We start from the raw sequence: 14,637 nt of genomic DNA, 5'->3' as shown, positions 1-14,637 counted from the left end.
GCATAATAAAAACGTCACCTCTCTTTGTAAGCTTTCCTTTTCTTAACACATAACAGTATTTACAAAATACAGATCATGCTGTTGTCTTGTACTAAAGATGTTATTGTCAAGCAGAGGGAAAGCAACAGTTGAGATCACTGAAATTTAGAACATTGTAAATAGATAAATTAATGATAGCAAAGATTCAGAGAAACCATGAACTTTAGGGAGAGATTTGAGAGAGAAGAAAGAGGAAGACTTCGATGTGCAAGAACTGGAAGATTGTGCCAAGTGCAGAGAGGGATGGGGAGGAAAGGTGAAGCCATAGTTCAACGTGGAGGGTGGAGAGAATTGAAGGAAATGAGAACACAGATGAGAATAGAAGATAACTAGATTTTTTAAAGAAACGCATTTTTTTCCCTTACTTTTCTGTGATATTGAGTGCTGTTAGAAAACATATTAAAGTGATGTTTATGCTCACTGCCATTATAGCTATTTTCGTAGCTGCCATTCAAGCGAATGGAGAAATACAGCGATGGGTTTTCATCTCTGGGGTAGCCCAGTACAGCCCAGCGTGGTGCCTTCGTGTGTATGGGTCATGGGTGGGCTCAAAGGAAACTGTCCTTGGGAATTGCTGTGGCCTTCTGGCTAAGCCCCCCCAGGCAGCTGCATTACTGAATGCAGTAGGCTCACTGGAGAGGCTTTATGGGATTAGGAAACCACCTAAATTCAGGAGATTACCTGGTTGCTGACTCCAGCAGCTTTTTTGTGGAGAGTTCTGGATTACAAACTGCAATCTGAGGGTTTCAGAGCTTTTCTTATAACGTATTTTGTTTTCAAGGTAAAAGTATTTATAAAGGCTTTATTTTCTAAGTCGCAGGTGAGGATTCTGTTGGTTTTTCCGTTAGGATTACAAAGGTAATAGAGGAAAGCACCATTTGATATTTACCAACCTAAAGGTACTGTCTCACACTGAGGGTAACTGGAACCTGAAGGTAATTGATTAACTGTTGTAGTTCCAGCTCTGACATTTTGATACCATTTCTTCATACACACAGTGGTATTTCTCAGGTCAGATTGCAGTGATTTCCATCTTTTTATAGAAATGCAGTACCATAAGCAATTCCTTCTTCACCTATAGAGCTAGGCATGTTTAGGGAACAACTCAGTTGCCTAAACGTGGGCATTTGGTGTCATTTTAGCTGTCTTTGTATATGCAGATCATCCACGTAGAGCTTGCAGAGATGATGCAGCACTTGCAGCAGACTTGTATCCTTCTGCAGCAGCAGCTGCTTACCAGGCAAGATTATCTTCAGGCTTCTAAAATGGCATCTGACACCAATGTTTAGGCATCTGAACTTGTCCTTAGTTGCTAGTCAATGTAAAAATATAATTGAATTGGAGATGGTAGCAGGGAAAGATATGGGATTTATTGGAAAGTATAACATCTTCTGGTACTTCTGTTTTTTTTTTTTTCTTTTAAAGACCACTTAATGGGAAACTTTGAACCTTTCTAAGGAATAGTTCCAATTTGTAATTAACACTGGCTTTATGGTAGCTTGATACACATTTTAAATTAATACCTCTGAGTTTGCAAGAGAGACAGTCTAATTTTTATTTTTTTTTTAACTCCCAGAGAAATACAGTAAACATGTTCTGTGGTAAAAATGCACCTACAATTAAATAACTAGTCATTTCCTATGAGTTTTAAAGTTGAACTGTAAGCCTGAAGGACAGAAAACATGCCACGTTGCTCTTGTTAAACTGTCAGATTATTACTGCATATGAGACTAGAGGATTTTCAGTTTCTTCTCAAAGCATTTTTGGAGGATGAGTCAGTAAAGCAGTTATCTAATGCATCCACGTTGACTGCACATTGAATTTTGTATTCTGTTATGTTTAATTACACTGTTACCGGGTAATACGTCGGGATTTTTCTCTCTTTTTTTACAGGATTCTGCTCAAGAGAGTGTCATTACACGAGATATTCATCGTACATTTCCAGCACATGATTATTTCAAAGATACAGAAGGAGACGGTCAGGAATCTCTATACAAAATCTGTAAGGTACAGTCAGTACTCTGAATTTTAAAGTGTGTTCCATATTTTGCTATGACTGTATTTTACCCTGTTAACCCTGTTCTGATCCAAGTCACTAATCAATAAGATTTTAAAGCTGTATTTAGATTGCATGTGGAGAGTGTAGTGTTTTTGCAGTACTGGATAGCCTGAAGTACTTTTTACAACCTTACATTTTGTACCCCTTAAAATGCATATGAGAAGAGCAAGGCTCAAGCTAATTTTACTAGTGGACAGTTTGATATCAGAGGACCGCTTCAGTAGAAGTGTGGTGCAGTAGAACTTTTCTTCCTCTGCTGGTAGAGAGGTTTGCAGAGGAAGAGAAAACCTCAGAGCAAGCTCTGCTATGAGGTTAAGCAAGAATGTCTCTAGATAATTATCTAGAGAACAAGTTAGCTGACCTTTCCACAAGTAATGTGTGTGCATAGCTTTTCACTCATAGCTCTGATCAAAGAAAATTGTTATTTTTTGCCAATTTGCACATGGGGAAGTTGAGGTACTAAATTAACAGATTTGTCCAGCTTGTACAGACAGACTTTTGTAGCTCAGGAGAGATACAGAAGGTAGAATATTGCAACTAGACAGGTAGTTCTCTGGCAGTCAGTTTTCATTTTACATTTTTTTCTACCATGTAGAATAAATGATTGCCTTAGACAAACCCATTTCCACTTCCTTTCCTTTTCCTTGTTACTCTGTTTCCACCTCCAGTTGATTAATAAACAGAAATGATGGAGTTGTCATAACAAGCAATAAAGAGTGTCCTGCCTTTCGAGTATAATGATGCATATTCCTGTTCTCCAGATAAATTCTTTGGTGATGCAGACTCCTGTTCAAACAGTAATTTGGATGACTGTTAAATATAGCTGCTTAGATTACACATATTGGAGTTCATTGTCATGAGTAATTCACATTAAAAAGAAAAGTAGAAAATAAAGGAGCAGAGAGAACTTTGAACCAATTATATTGGTTTCTCACTAATCTTGGAGGGCTACAAGAAAACAGTTCCTGGGCCAATCTTTGAAAAGAATAACAAGGACAATGCAGGTAATTGTGAGCTTGTCAGTTTGATATCAGTTAAGTGAAAAATGATGGAATAGCATTCAGCTTATCAAGAATTAGATGTGAGAAGTATATTATAATGAACGTCTGTAAGTTTACTGAAAACAGATCTTGACAAGCTAATGAAAAAAACCCAAAACCAAACCATGTTTCATTGGTGAAGGTAATTTTATCAAAATTCTGTAGATCATGTAGTCTGCCATGCAAAAAAATGCGTATATGCTGGACAGGTTAGAACATGAACAAGATACACATTAAAGAATTAAAAACTGGCTAGCTAGCAAGTTACTAAACAGCAGCACTGAATAAATGTATATCAAGCAAGGTGTCCTGAAGATCACTTGTTCATTCGATCTACTCTGGTTAGTCACCTAAAAGAAAACAGAAAAATCATTTCTGATAAAGATATCTTGATGATACAGAGAAGAAGGGAATGGTAAATAATGAGGTCTTAAAGAAAGTGTAGATAGATGAATCTTGTGTAGGGATAGAATGACGAGTATTTTACAGCTGCTGCAGCTGCTTTTGGTTACTGTGTCCAGAATTAAAGATGACTACTTCTACATCGGAAAGAATCTGTAAAAGTTCCATGAGGATGATGAAGGGATTTGGGAACATACTTTGGAAAGAAAAACTCTTTTTCATGAATGAGAACTCAGTCTATTTTGTTTAATAGAGAGAAGATAAAGGAATGAATTTGTCTGAACTAAAAGTGACTTAGAGGAATTTTCTCTCTAGCAGGCAGCTTCACAGAGGCAGAGGTTTTCTGTAGTAAAAGTGAAGAATTCTACTTGTCTTCCAAAGCTGGGAGCCTTCACTGCTCTCAGGGCCTCTACTGCTCCTGCAGAGAAAGTTGCTGCAGATGTTGGTCCTCTTTTCCTGAAGGACCTAGATCAGAGGCCTGCTGGTGTGTACATCAAGTTGAGGACTGCTTTTCTCATGAAGCATTTTGTATCTGCCTACAGTTGGATGACATTTGCCACTTTCTCTTGATATGAACACGTTCTGTGTAGCATCTTTGCAGTCAGCTTTCCAATTTACTGCCCCGAACAGCTTTGTCTCGTCAGCAGTCTTTGTTACTGTGATATTTTTATGTGTTCTGTATGATTTGTGAATATTTACAACAGCATCAGCCCTAGCACGTCTTTGAGGTCCTGTTAGTGACCTCATCTTCATTCTGTCAGTGAGAACTGACTGTTTATTCCTACCTTTTGCTTTCTATTGTTTAATCAATTATTTGAGTGCATAAGAGGACCTTCTACGGCAGCTTAGTTCCCTGAAAAGTCTGTGGGAAGGGATCTTGCTGAATGTTTCCTAAAAATCCTAATAGACTCTATTGACTGCCTCATTTTTTTATGTTGTTATTGGTTCAAAGGAGGATTTGGGAAGCATTGCTTCCTGGTACAACAACCATATCCAATCTTCAACATTGAATTATTCACGAATTTACTGATTTTATTCTTGACAGTTTCTACCTGCTTGCCAGTATTGAGATCAGCCGCAACTGCCATGTAGTTCTAGGCAGCGACTTTTCCTTCATCCTTGCACTGTTTGCTTAAATAGCTGAGGCTCTGTTCTACAGATGACCTGTCTGTGGCTGTGTCTGACTGGACCTTGAGTTTATGATTGATGTGGTGAGTTTTAGAGAAACATTGTTAAGAGCTAATTAATTTGCTCATAAACTTGTCATTCCACTGGAAAAAAAAATAATCTGTGTTGAAAGTAATATTGTGGCTGCTTTATATTACTAGAATAACTTCTAACAGGTGCTGTGCACTCATGCCCTTCTTCTAATATGAAAGCAAGATATTTGAAGAATGGGATTATTGAATAAGGCTAGAAAAGGTCTGTCCTCAAGTGGGAGGGTAAAAAGCTGAAGAGCATTTTCTTCCTTCCCCACTGAAATGAGAGATGATCTGAGCTGTCAGATAAAAAGGAAAACCATTAAAAGCTCACTGCCTCATTTTAACGGGTCTGTCAGTTTTAGTTCCGTCTCTTAATCTCTTCTTCAGAACAGTAGGAAATCAGGCAAGATGGAAACTTTTTCAGTTGCAGAACATTTATGTGACAAAGTATCTAAAAATAAACTTTAAGGCTGACAATGGTGATAAGGAATGAAAAGAGTTCCAGATTCTAGACTGGAGATTTCACTTGAGGACATCGCATAAACTAGATTTGCACAGAGCAAACATCTTTGAGAAAATAGTTCTATTTCTTGCACACTTTCTGTTTAAATACTATGTGAATTCTAGCTCTATTTAAAGAGCTCATTCTCTGTGTTACAATGCATAACAGAATAGTACTCTCGACCTACTTCCATGCGTGCATATGTAGTTAACAGCTCGATGCTCCAGGGAATCAAAGCACTTGGCAGAAATAGTCCTCTCAACTGCTTGGAGTGTATGCAGTGCAGCATTTAACGTGAGATGTGTTGTCTCTAATTTCCTGATTAAAGTAACTCCTATTTGACAAACAGCCACTGTGACTTTAATAGGAGAATGGGAGCATGTTGCAGGGAAATCAGGTTAGCTAGGTGAGTGTTCTTACTGGGCAAACTGGAAAAACAGACGCGTCCCTGTCGTTCTGAAAATGGTTGAATTACTTTTCAGAGATTCAGTGTTGGTGTTAGTGTTTTCCAGTAAACAAAGGCATTGTGGAAGGATATGAATCATTTGTATCATGACATATTTTGTTACTAAATACTTATCTCCTTGGCTGATCAAAGTTGTAGTTTTTTCCTAATGCCAGTCATACTTGCCTGAAGGTTTTATACGCAGAATCAGTGTGATAGCTGGTTTACTGTGAAATGAAACATTTGGGTTTAGTCATCGTTCCAATGTCTGTCTGTTTGTTGGTACCCACATTAGTAGAGGGAATAATAAACTGTTTTTCTAGCAAAGCTAATACTGAATGGGCTCCGGTATGGGTTTTTTGGCTTTCTTTGCTCTATAATTGAAATGTGAAAATGTCTTTGAGTTGCTCTTCTGTGACCAGTAGCTTCTATACTGTGATAAGCTGTGAATGATGGATTACTCTTTGGCTCATCCTTCAGCATGGCAGAACTGCTGCTCAGTGCTGTCCTGTAAGCTGATTGTCTAACTTTCATCCTTTTTTACATTTTCATTTCCATTTCATTGCAGCATCTTTTTTCAGGTGATCACCTCTTCTCAGCATGCACGTATTCTTCCACATTTTCCAGTCCTTAGTGTCTCCTCAGATTTAAAAATGGGAAGGTTCAGTATTTGTCCACTTTGGTTTAATTATTTCTCAGAGAGCAAATCTCTTTCTTTCCTATAGGAGTCTATTTGCCAGTTTTAGAATAAACATAGGAGCATAAACAGAATCAGCTAAGAATTATTTTTCACCTATTTTTAGTTGTTTATTTTCTTGGCTCCTGGGTTGAAGAGCAAATTTAGTAAATATTTTTGTCTTGTTTCATGCAAAGGATTTTAAATGTTACCTTGTCTTCTTCCATTTACATATTTATAAGGTTCCTTCTCTGTGCATCTGTGCTCAGCAAGGAAGCAGTAGTACTGTTCTTGCATACGGGGTTTCTGCTGAGCCTGTACTAGTGAAAAGGTCAGGATTGTGAATCTTGAATGCTGGTAAGAGAGTAATGGCTTTAGTATCTTCAGGGGCCTGCCTGAATAAATGTAAAGATTTCTTCATTCTCTCAGCCCTTATAGCTCTGAAGGAGGCATATTGTATAACATACACGTGCCTCTCCCTGATACTCAATAAATGAGTAATGAATTTCCAAAAATACAGTTTTCAGTTAACACAGAAATTCCTTGTATAATGTGATACATCCTAAATGCTGCAGTCATAGGAATATTATTACTTTCAGACTTTCAGCCTTGTAATAAATTTAGTATGGAGTTTTAGATTATGCTGTCACTAAAATTATTCAGCGACCAAGCATGTCGTAAAATACCTTGTTGCATGAGAAGTCTGCATCAAAGTATGGATGTTTTCTTGAGCCAGTCTGTTTTTCAGACACCGTGTTAAGTCTTTTAACTCTACTAAAATGGACTTCAGCACAGAGCTGTGTCTGTCTCAAACACCGAGTAGATTCCCTAGATCCTTTCTATCATTTTGGTAGCGACGCAAAGATAAGTATGAGAGCGAACAGGCTTGTCGCTCTCCCCTAAAAGACTTGTATTCAATTCCTGTTACATTTTCCTTTTTCCTGGGACACAGGTGCTGGATATCTTGTATGGCTGTTAACAAGCATTGTGCCAGTGTGCCTGTTGCTTTTTCAGAGGAGTGAGTGTTTCCTGTGCCAGGAAACGTTATTACTGGCAAGAGAGACACTGTTATTGCAGATGAGAGATGGAGATCTGTAGAGCCTCTGCTCATACCTTTTCCACTGCATTGCTGTGAAGTGGGGGGATGGGGGAGTGAAAGCTCTGGAAATGGAAGGCCTTTGTATGAGGCAGACACTAGAGAAATATTTTTCATGAGCTCTCTTTAGTCTCTAATGTAATTGTAATGTTTAATTTCTGATGTCATTGACTTACTATGGTAAAGGCAAATTGGGAATGTGGTTTTAAGCTGATATTTGCTAGTTAGTGTTTTGCATTTTGTTGTTTAAAGTACATTTGAACCTTCAAGTATAAGCAATCATTTTCATGCTTATGAGGATGCAAAATGATGAAAAAGATTTCATTCTGGAATTTGAGATGTACTCTCTACTCTTCCTTTTTAAAAAACTGCTGGGGCTCATAGACAGGAGTTGCAGAAGTCCCAAATCTGAGGTTTGAAATTCAAATCAGCAGTCTTTCCATTCATCTTTTAAATGTTACCTATTTGGAATTTTTCTGTCTACAGAAGATTCTGATCTTGGGAGATTTTCTGCCATTAATTATTTCAGAGAAGAATTTCTGTCCATCTCTGGATTCTTCATTCTCTTCCCCAGCATGCAGGCAGTTCTCTATCACTGACTTTATTTGAGGAGACTCTGTTGCTTCTAAAGCATTCGCTTTCTAATGATGTTGTACTAATAACCGCACAGTAGTTCTTCTCTTCAGAAGACAGATAACTATTATAAAGACGTTTTAACTCTGTGAGTGAGATCTTCATTTAGTTAAAATGATTGAAAGTAGGCTTCAAGTCAGAATCTTCATTAAGTCCCATTTATGAGACAGAGAATATTTAAAATCTCAGTTAACTGGAGTATTGTCATTGGAGATTCCCCAAGAGCTTAAGAAAATAATAACTTAAAAGACTGCAACATTGTCACAGGTTGTCATGGGAAGAATCCCATTCTCTTGAAATGACAAAGTTACAATGACTGCAGTGGCAATAGGGGATTTGGGATTTTGCTTTGTTTTCGTATTTCACGTGAAAAGACAAAGTTAATGCTCATCAGTCCCTTAAAAGAATAAATCTTAAATAATTAATCTTAGACCTATTATGGTGGTGTCTATAGGCAGCATCCTTTTTTTGAGGCTATTTTGGTTAATTACATCATATTTCAGCAATATCAAGTCCCAAAGGTTACTTAAAACTAAAAAAGTATAATTGGAAATGTAATATGCATAAAGCTTCAAAAATCTCTTTGCTTTGGGCAAATACAGTGAAATCATGTAGATTTTAAAGACTTCATTAAAAAATAAATCTTTAGTTGCCAGGATTATGGTGCTTTGACTTAACAGCAGAATCTTTCCCAGTTTGATCTAATTCTCGTGCAGGACTGAAGTTAGTATCCAAGTATCTGATAATAGCTGCTTGTGAAGATCAGATTTTGAGGACAGACCTAGTGGAAATGAATTTCAAAAAGCAAGCAGATCAAGCAGTTCGGGTTTTTTTCATAGTTGTTGGTTGCTTCAAAGATTTGTTAATCCTTTTACTGGGGCCCTCAGACATTTTTCTCTTATACATCCTATGCATAACTGTGTCCACTAATTAATTTGAAATATTTTTTTTTTAAACCAAATTATCCAGTACTTACTGATTTGTAGTTCTGTGGATGACCTCTTCTTACGAATGTTTCAAACTTGTCATCTATTCTTCTGATTTAATCAGCCAGTTAATGGTTTACCAGTTTACCCACCCCCAACCCCAGCTTTTTTTGGGTGAGTACTGTCCGTAATAAATTTTTAGTATCTTTATTCCTTTGAATTTATCATATCTTCTGATACTCAGTGGGAGACAGATCCTTCAACACATCCCCTGTTAGAAATGGTTCCAGCAGGATGACAGCCCCTGTGATTCTTCTGTAATAAAGCAGACACAAGGAAAGCTCATGTGAATTTTCTGCTATAGTTTAAATACAACTTTCCTACCTTGATCATATATTTTCCAAGTAGAGGCTTTGCATGCCTGCTCTGGATGTGTTTGAAACAGATTTATGACTAGTTTTAACATGTTTAGGAAGTTGATTATGAGAACATTTCTTGACCTTCTTTGAAATTCCTTTTTATATTTAACATGCAGAGTGAGGATTTTTTTGCACCCTCCCCATTTTCCCTTTTTTGCCATAATTTCAACTTCTTTCACAATCTCAAAAGCGTATCTTTTTCTTTCTGATAACTTTTTTTACTTTTTAATCTATGTCAGTTTTGGAGGCAGTTTGTTCCGATGTGTTGGTTTCGCAATAGTTATTTTAAAACTTGTTTGGATTAATTTATGGCTGTTTTCAGCAAATTATTAGCTATTGCTTCCCACAACAGAGAACCCCCGTGTGTTGATAATTCGCTATTTATTTTTCAGCCTGGATTTTTTTTTTAAGTAAAGTAAAAGTGTTATAATATGAAGAAATCATAAATCAAATTATTATTTGTAATTCTGCATATCTGTTTCTAAGTGGAGCTGGTCTTTCAAAAGCAGAAATAATATATCTCTTAGGAGAAATAAAATATTAGGCATCTATAAAGTGTTAGATTTTGGGAACAAATAGATAAAGACTCATGATGAATAACCAGTGGATGGTTTGAATTAGTCATATGAAATATTAATTTAAGTGTTGAAAGTAATTTCTGTTCATTCAATACTTAGTAGCTAACAAGTAATTTTAAATTAACTTCTTCCAAGAGAGCATCATTTTTTTCCAGTTCAAAGTTTTGTATTTGCTATTGTGCACTTCTAGAATTATTTTTTTATGCTTTATGTTTTACTTTTGTGGCTAGAGCTGGTTTAACTAGAAAGCAGATTGTAATGTTTCATTAATTTTTTTCAATAATTTACGTGAACAGTCTTCTTGTATTTGCTTGACCACTGAAATTGAGCAATGGATTGGGATTATTTTCACTCAGATTCTGACTAATCCTATCTAACATACTTCAAAAGAATGGTGAGCAATATAGAGAAATGACAAAGTCACAGTTTAGTTTTTCACAAAGCTACAAATGTATTAGGAAATGTATGGGTGAGTTGTTTATGAACAGTGACCTTTAAAGGGATACTCAGGTTATATTCTTTACAGAAATCTCTTCTGGAATCTTTGCAGAATTCCTTATAAATATTTCTTTCTTAGTTTTTGCCCATCAGAATGAAAAAGGAAAGGTGGTTTAAAGACTTTAAATATGTTTTAGCCTCCATTTCCACATTTCTGGCAGAAGTTATTTGCAATTACGTTAATACTGTTGGCTGGAAAGGAGTCACATCTCTTTTTGTGTCACAGTTCTTCTTACCTTTTGAAGAAGCAGCTTAGCCGCCTTTGCAGTGCTCTATGGTAGGTGCAGGTTGATTTGGTTCCCCAGCGTACCTGACAATGTTTATTCACAGTCCCTCTGTGCTTCCTTCAGTGAATTGGCAATCTTGATTTCATTCAAGACTTAAAAAAAAGAAGATAAGCATGGTGTTCCAGTTTGAAACATTCTCATCTGTAAACAGTCTTGGGGCAAAGCAGATTTTCTGATTCCTGTGGCTTGTTCCTCCCCATAGCTCTGACCTTGTGTTTTTGTTTTCCCTGGCTGTAAGCTTAGTACCTTGCTTATTCTCTCAGGATGTCTCTCTCTCTCCAATGTCAGCCCTGCTGCTGCTTATACTTTCTCAAGTTTCTTCAAATTCTTAACATCCTCTGACATCTCTTTAAAAACAGTATCTGTCTGTTCTCAGAGAAGTAAGGGGGAAGGAAAGGTTGGTTATTTTAGTTTTGTTTTTTAAGAGTAAGAAAAAAGTAGTATGTCAGTCATACCATAGGAAAATGGGTCTTGTTCATTCTTCAGCATAACGAGGACACAGGAAAACTGTTTCTGACGAAATTTTCAGGCTAGAGTAGTTCTCGGTGGTTTTCTAACAACCAACCTTAGGTACTTTCATGATGTCAGAATCTGTTTTTCCAAAAAAAACCCAAGCATTTTCCCCACAAGACAAACTAACCTGGTTTTTATATCATATTTGTTATATTGCTAAAGTTATATCATGACTGACCTCAGCAGAATTATCCTTGATTTAGGTGAAGGGAAATTGCATCCAACTCTTTTCATGCTGTTTGAAAAATAAAAATTTACAAATACAGCATCTATGGAAGACTGAAGGTGACCTGTAGATGTTTTCCTGAGTGCCCTAAAAGCCTGTGCAAGAGTGGTTACAGTTGCACTCCCTTTATTATTTTAGCCTGCATAGTATCACATATTCTGAATAGCTCATTGATTAGAACACGTTTTGATAATGCCAGCATGCATTTTAAATATATGTTGACTTTTATTTTTTCTAGGCATACTCTGTCTATGATGAAGACATTGGCTATTGCCAGGGACAGTCTTTCCTTGCAGCTGTGCTTCTACTTCATGTGAGTTAATTGCAAAATGAAAGCTTTGATATTTGAAACCAAAGCAGCTTTAAAATCAGTAGTACTGTAACATGCTATTTGACAGATATTTACTGTCATTTATTTGTCTGTATTCATTTTCCTCTTGTTGCTTTTTGGCAAATAGTGACTAACGGCTTCTATCTTTATGAATGTAGATTTTCTTTATCTAGGAGAAATCCATTAAATTGTCACTACTTCTGTATCAAAACCTGAAACTGATTTGTTACATATTAATATTTTCTTGTAATTTAGTTGTCACGTAGGTGAACTCCCTTTGTGTTTATGGGGAATTTAACTTCGGGAGATATTCTCAAAGTAGCTAACCAGAGCAAGTAGTCTCATTAATTTTCAGTGAGACTTTTTCTCCTAGGGACATTTTATAATATCTTTTGAGTGAAAGCTGAATTTTAACCTTGATATTTTAGCCTGTAACCACAAACTGTACAAACTTTGATCTGTTGCTTCCTATATATACATGTGCATGTAAGTATAGAGATAAATACACAATTTTTATATTTGGAAGATGCTTTAACTTTGATCTATCAGTGGAAAAGCAGCAAATTCAAGTAGTGTGGATATCATAAAGAATATCTGAATAAACCACTCAAAACCCCAGCAACAGACTCTTGCCTGCTTTTTCTGTCAGGCTCTAATTAATAAATTATTAATCATAGTTGAAATGCATTTCAGGTTGTGGTTTTGAGTCAGCTGTTGGTAGTATGTATGTTACACATACACTTCCTAAGGCATCTAGAACACAAATTCAGATTAAGTTGTAATTCCTAGTGAGATCTGTAACGCCTTGAAGACTTAAGGAGAATGATACACAGTGACAGTGTTAAAGAGAAGCTTTAGATTCTTTAAGGACAAGCCTGAATTAGTCACCTTGCTGCAATCCCACATATACTGCAGATTAGCTTATCTAAGAGTTCTTTTGCAATTAACTTTTTACCCAAAGAAGGATTTTTATGTTCCACTGGAAGAATAAGCCATTTCCAATACCAGAGTTGTTTAGAAATGAGTGGGTGTCACATTCTTAACATTTGACTAATACTACAGCTCCTCTCACTGAGTTGTGTGCTGTCATTACTATAGAGAATCACCTCTGGTTTTAGTGTTTCTGGAGTTAGAAGAAATTGCCCTGTACACAGGGAATACTAAATGGCAATTACACTCATTTTAATATGCCCTTTATAACATTTGCTTTCATAATAGGATATTAAACTGAAATAATCAGAGAAAGGGGGGAAGGGAAGCAGTCTCAATGAGCTCATGTAAGTTGGGAGCTTCCCAGGATGTCCTCCAACTCTTCTTTTTCTCAAATTCTCCAACCAATCAGTATGTTGTGAATGCATGCAAGACCCTCTTTAATTCTTCTATCTTTGCATGGATTTCTAGACCCCCTCCTTTCCCTTTTTTTCTGGGACAGGCTATCCTTTCTCTTCAGTGTAGATATCTTTCAGGAATGGTTGGGTAGCCTGAACCTCCATCCTGGATTTTTGTGATTTTGCTGCTTTGATGAAATTCCTATCAAAGGAGAGCAGGTAACTTCTAATCACAGGGGGACAGTGTTGCCAACTCTAATTGTTCTACTGTAAGTCTCACAGTATTTGACTTTTTTTCCTTGTTGTCTACTTTTTGGAGTCATTGCTGTGTATTTTAAAAAATGGTAAATTTCTGGCTTTTGGAATTCCAAAGAAAAGATAATAAAGGCCAAATATCCAAATGCTAAAAATCAGACTGGAAATGCCAAAATTACGTGTTTTGCTTAAAATAAATTAAATAAGAAATAAAAACTTGAATTATGATTTTGAATTCTTGGGGTTGGTAATATTGGAGAACCTCTACCCACTGAGAGCAAAGACTTGGTGGCCTCTGCCTGTAAACGACTTTGGCCTGGTGCTTACTTCTGTTCCCACTCCCTCTCCCTGGCTTGGGGGAGGAATGATTGTCGATGCACATGTGTCTGCATGCAAGGTAGGTGTGCTTGTGCATGAGCATCTGTCATTTTATTAGAAATAATTGTTACTTTACCAGAAACCCTGAAATTTACATTCATCTTATTATAGAACAGATTCAAGCCTTTTGGTCAGGATAAAACTATTTCTTCCCTTGACTTTATCTGCAGCTTTTATCTGCTGTCAGTGGGGATCATTCCATCCAGATAAAATTGTGATAAAGAGCTTGGAGATTCCTAAGAGCTTGTCCTAGGCGAATCTAGCCTGGACAAGTAGCTAGCAGCTGATCTGGCAGTTCTTTATACTAACTAGTTACTTTAATTTATGATGTCTGAAAATGAAAATGAAAGTGTCTACCCATGGCCCTGGAAACAGGCCATAATGATAGTCTGAACATAAAAGATGAAACCCTGGAGGTAAATATCAAGAGACTAAAATTCTCATTGAAGAAAATACCGAGCTTTTATCTGTTGCTGATATTTGATAAGGGGTTGGCAAGAGTCTGAATGAGTGAATACGCTAAAAGGTCAAGAGTTGTCATTCCTGATGCTCAATAATTGTTTTCATTTGTTACAATCTGGTGCCTGCAAAAGAAAGGTTGTTTTTATTGTGATTGAAAACCTGATTTGGGGTCTGCTTGTGCCCGTCTTATTATTGTGTTACCTGAAGGCATGGGGGAAGTGGGGGAGATGTCTTACCATGATATGGGGTTTCCCACAAATTCAGTGTTCAGTGGGCTGAAGCCAACAAATGTAACTTTAGAGTGACTCACGTAGCTTGTCTTTTAGTACCACCTTCTAAAAC

The 14,637-nt window shown here is 36.7% G+C and overlaps 1 protein-coding gene across 12 annotated transcripts in view; it reads left to right on the top strand.

The window, feature by feature from the left end:
* The window catches only part of RABGAP1L (RAB GTPase activating protein 1 like), a 263,781-nt gene that overhangs the window by 138,159 nt on the left and 110,985 nt on the right, over positions 1 to 14,637 (top strand). For all 12 annotated transcript variants that reach the window (XR_012624184.1, XM_074833042.1, XM_074833037.1 and 9 more), the window contains 2 exons: positions 1,933 to 2,046; positions 11,780 to 11,854. Coding sequence is in view for 11 of the 12 variants with exons in the window: in XM_074833042.1 (XP_074689143.1) it covers positions 1,933 to 2,046; positions 11,780 to 11,854 (189 nt within the window). In the remaining variant the exon portion in view is untranslated. The remainder of the gene's footprint in view (positions 1 to 1,932; positions 2,047 to 11,779; positions 11,855 to 14,637) is intronic.

This window comes from Strix aluco, chromosome 8, assembly GCF_031877795.1.
Source record: "Strix aluco isolate bStrAlu1 chromosome 8, bStrAlu1.hap1, whole genome shotgun sequence".
Lineage (NCBI taxonomy): Eukaryota > Metazoa > Chordata > Aves > Strigiformes > Strigidae > Strix > Strix aluco.
Note: the sequence above shows the minus strand (reverse complement) of the source record. Positions and strands in the feature narration are given on the sequence as shown.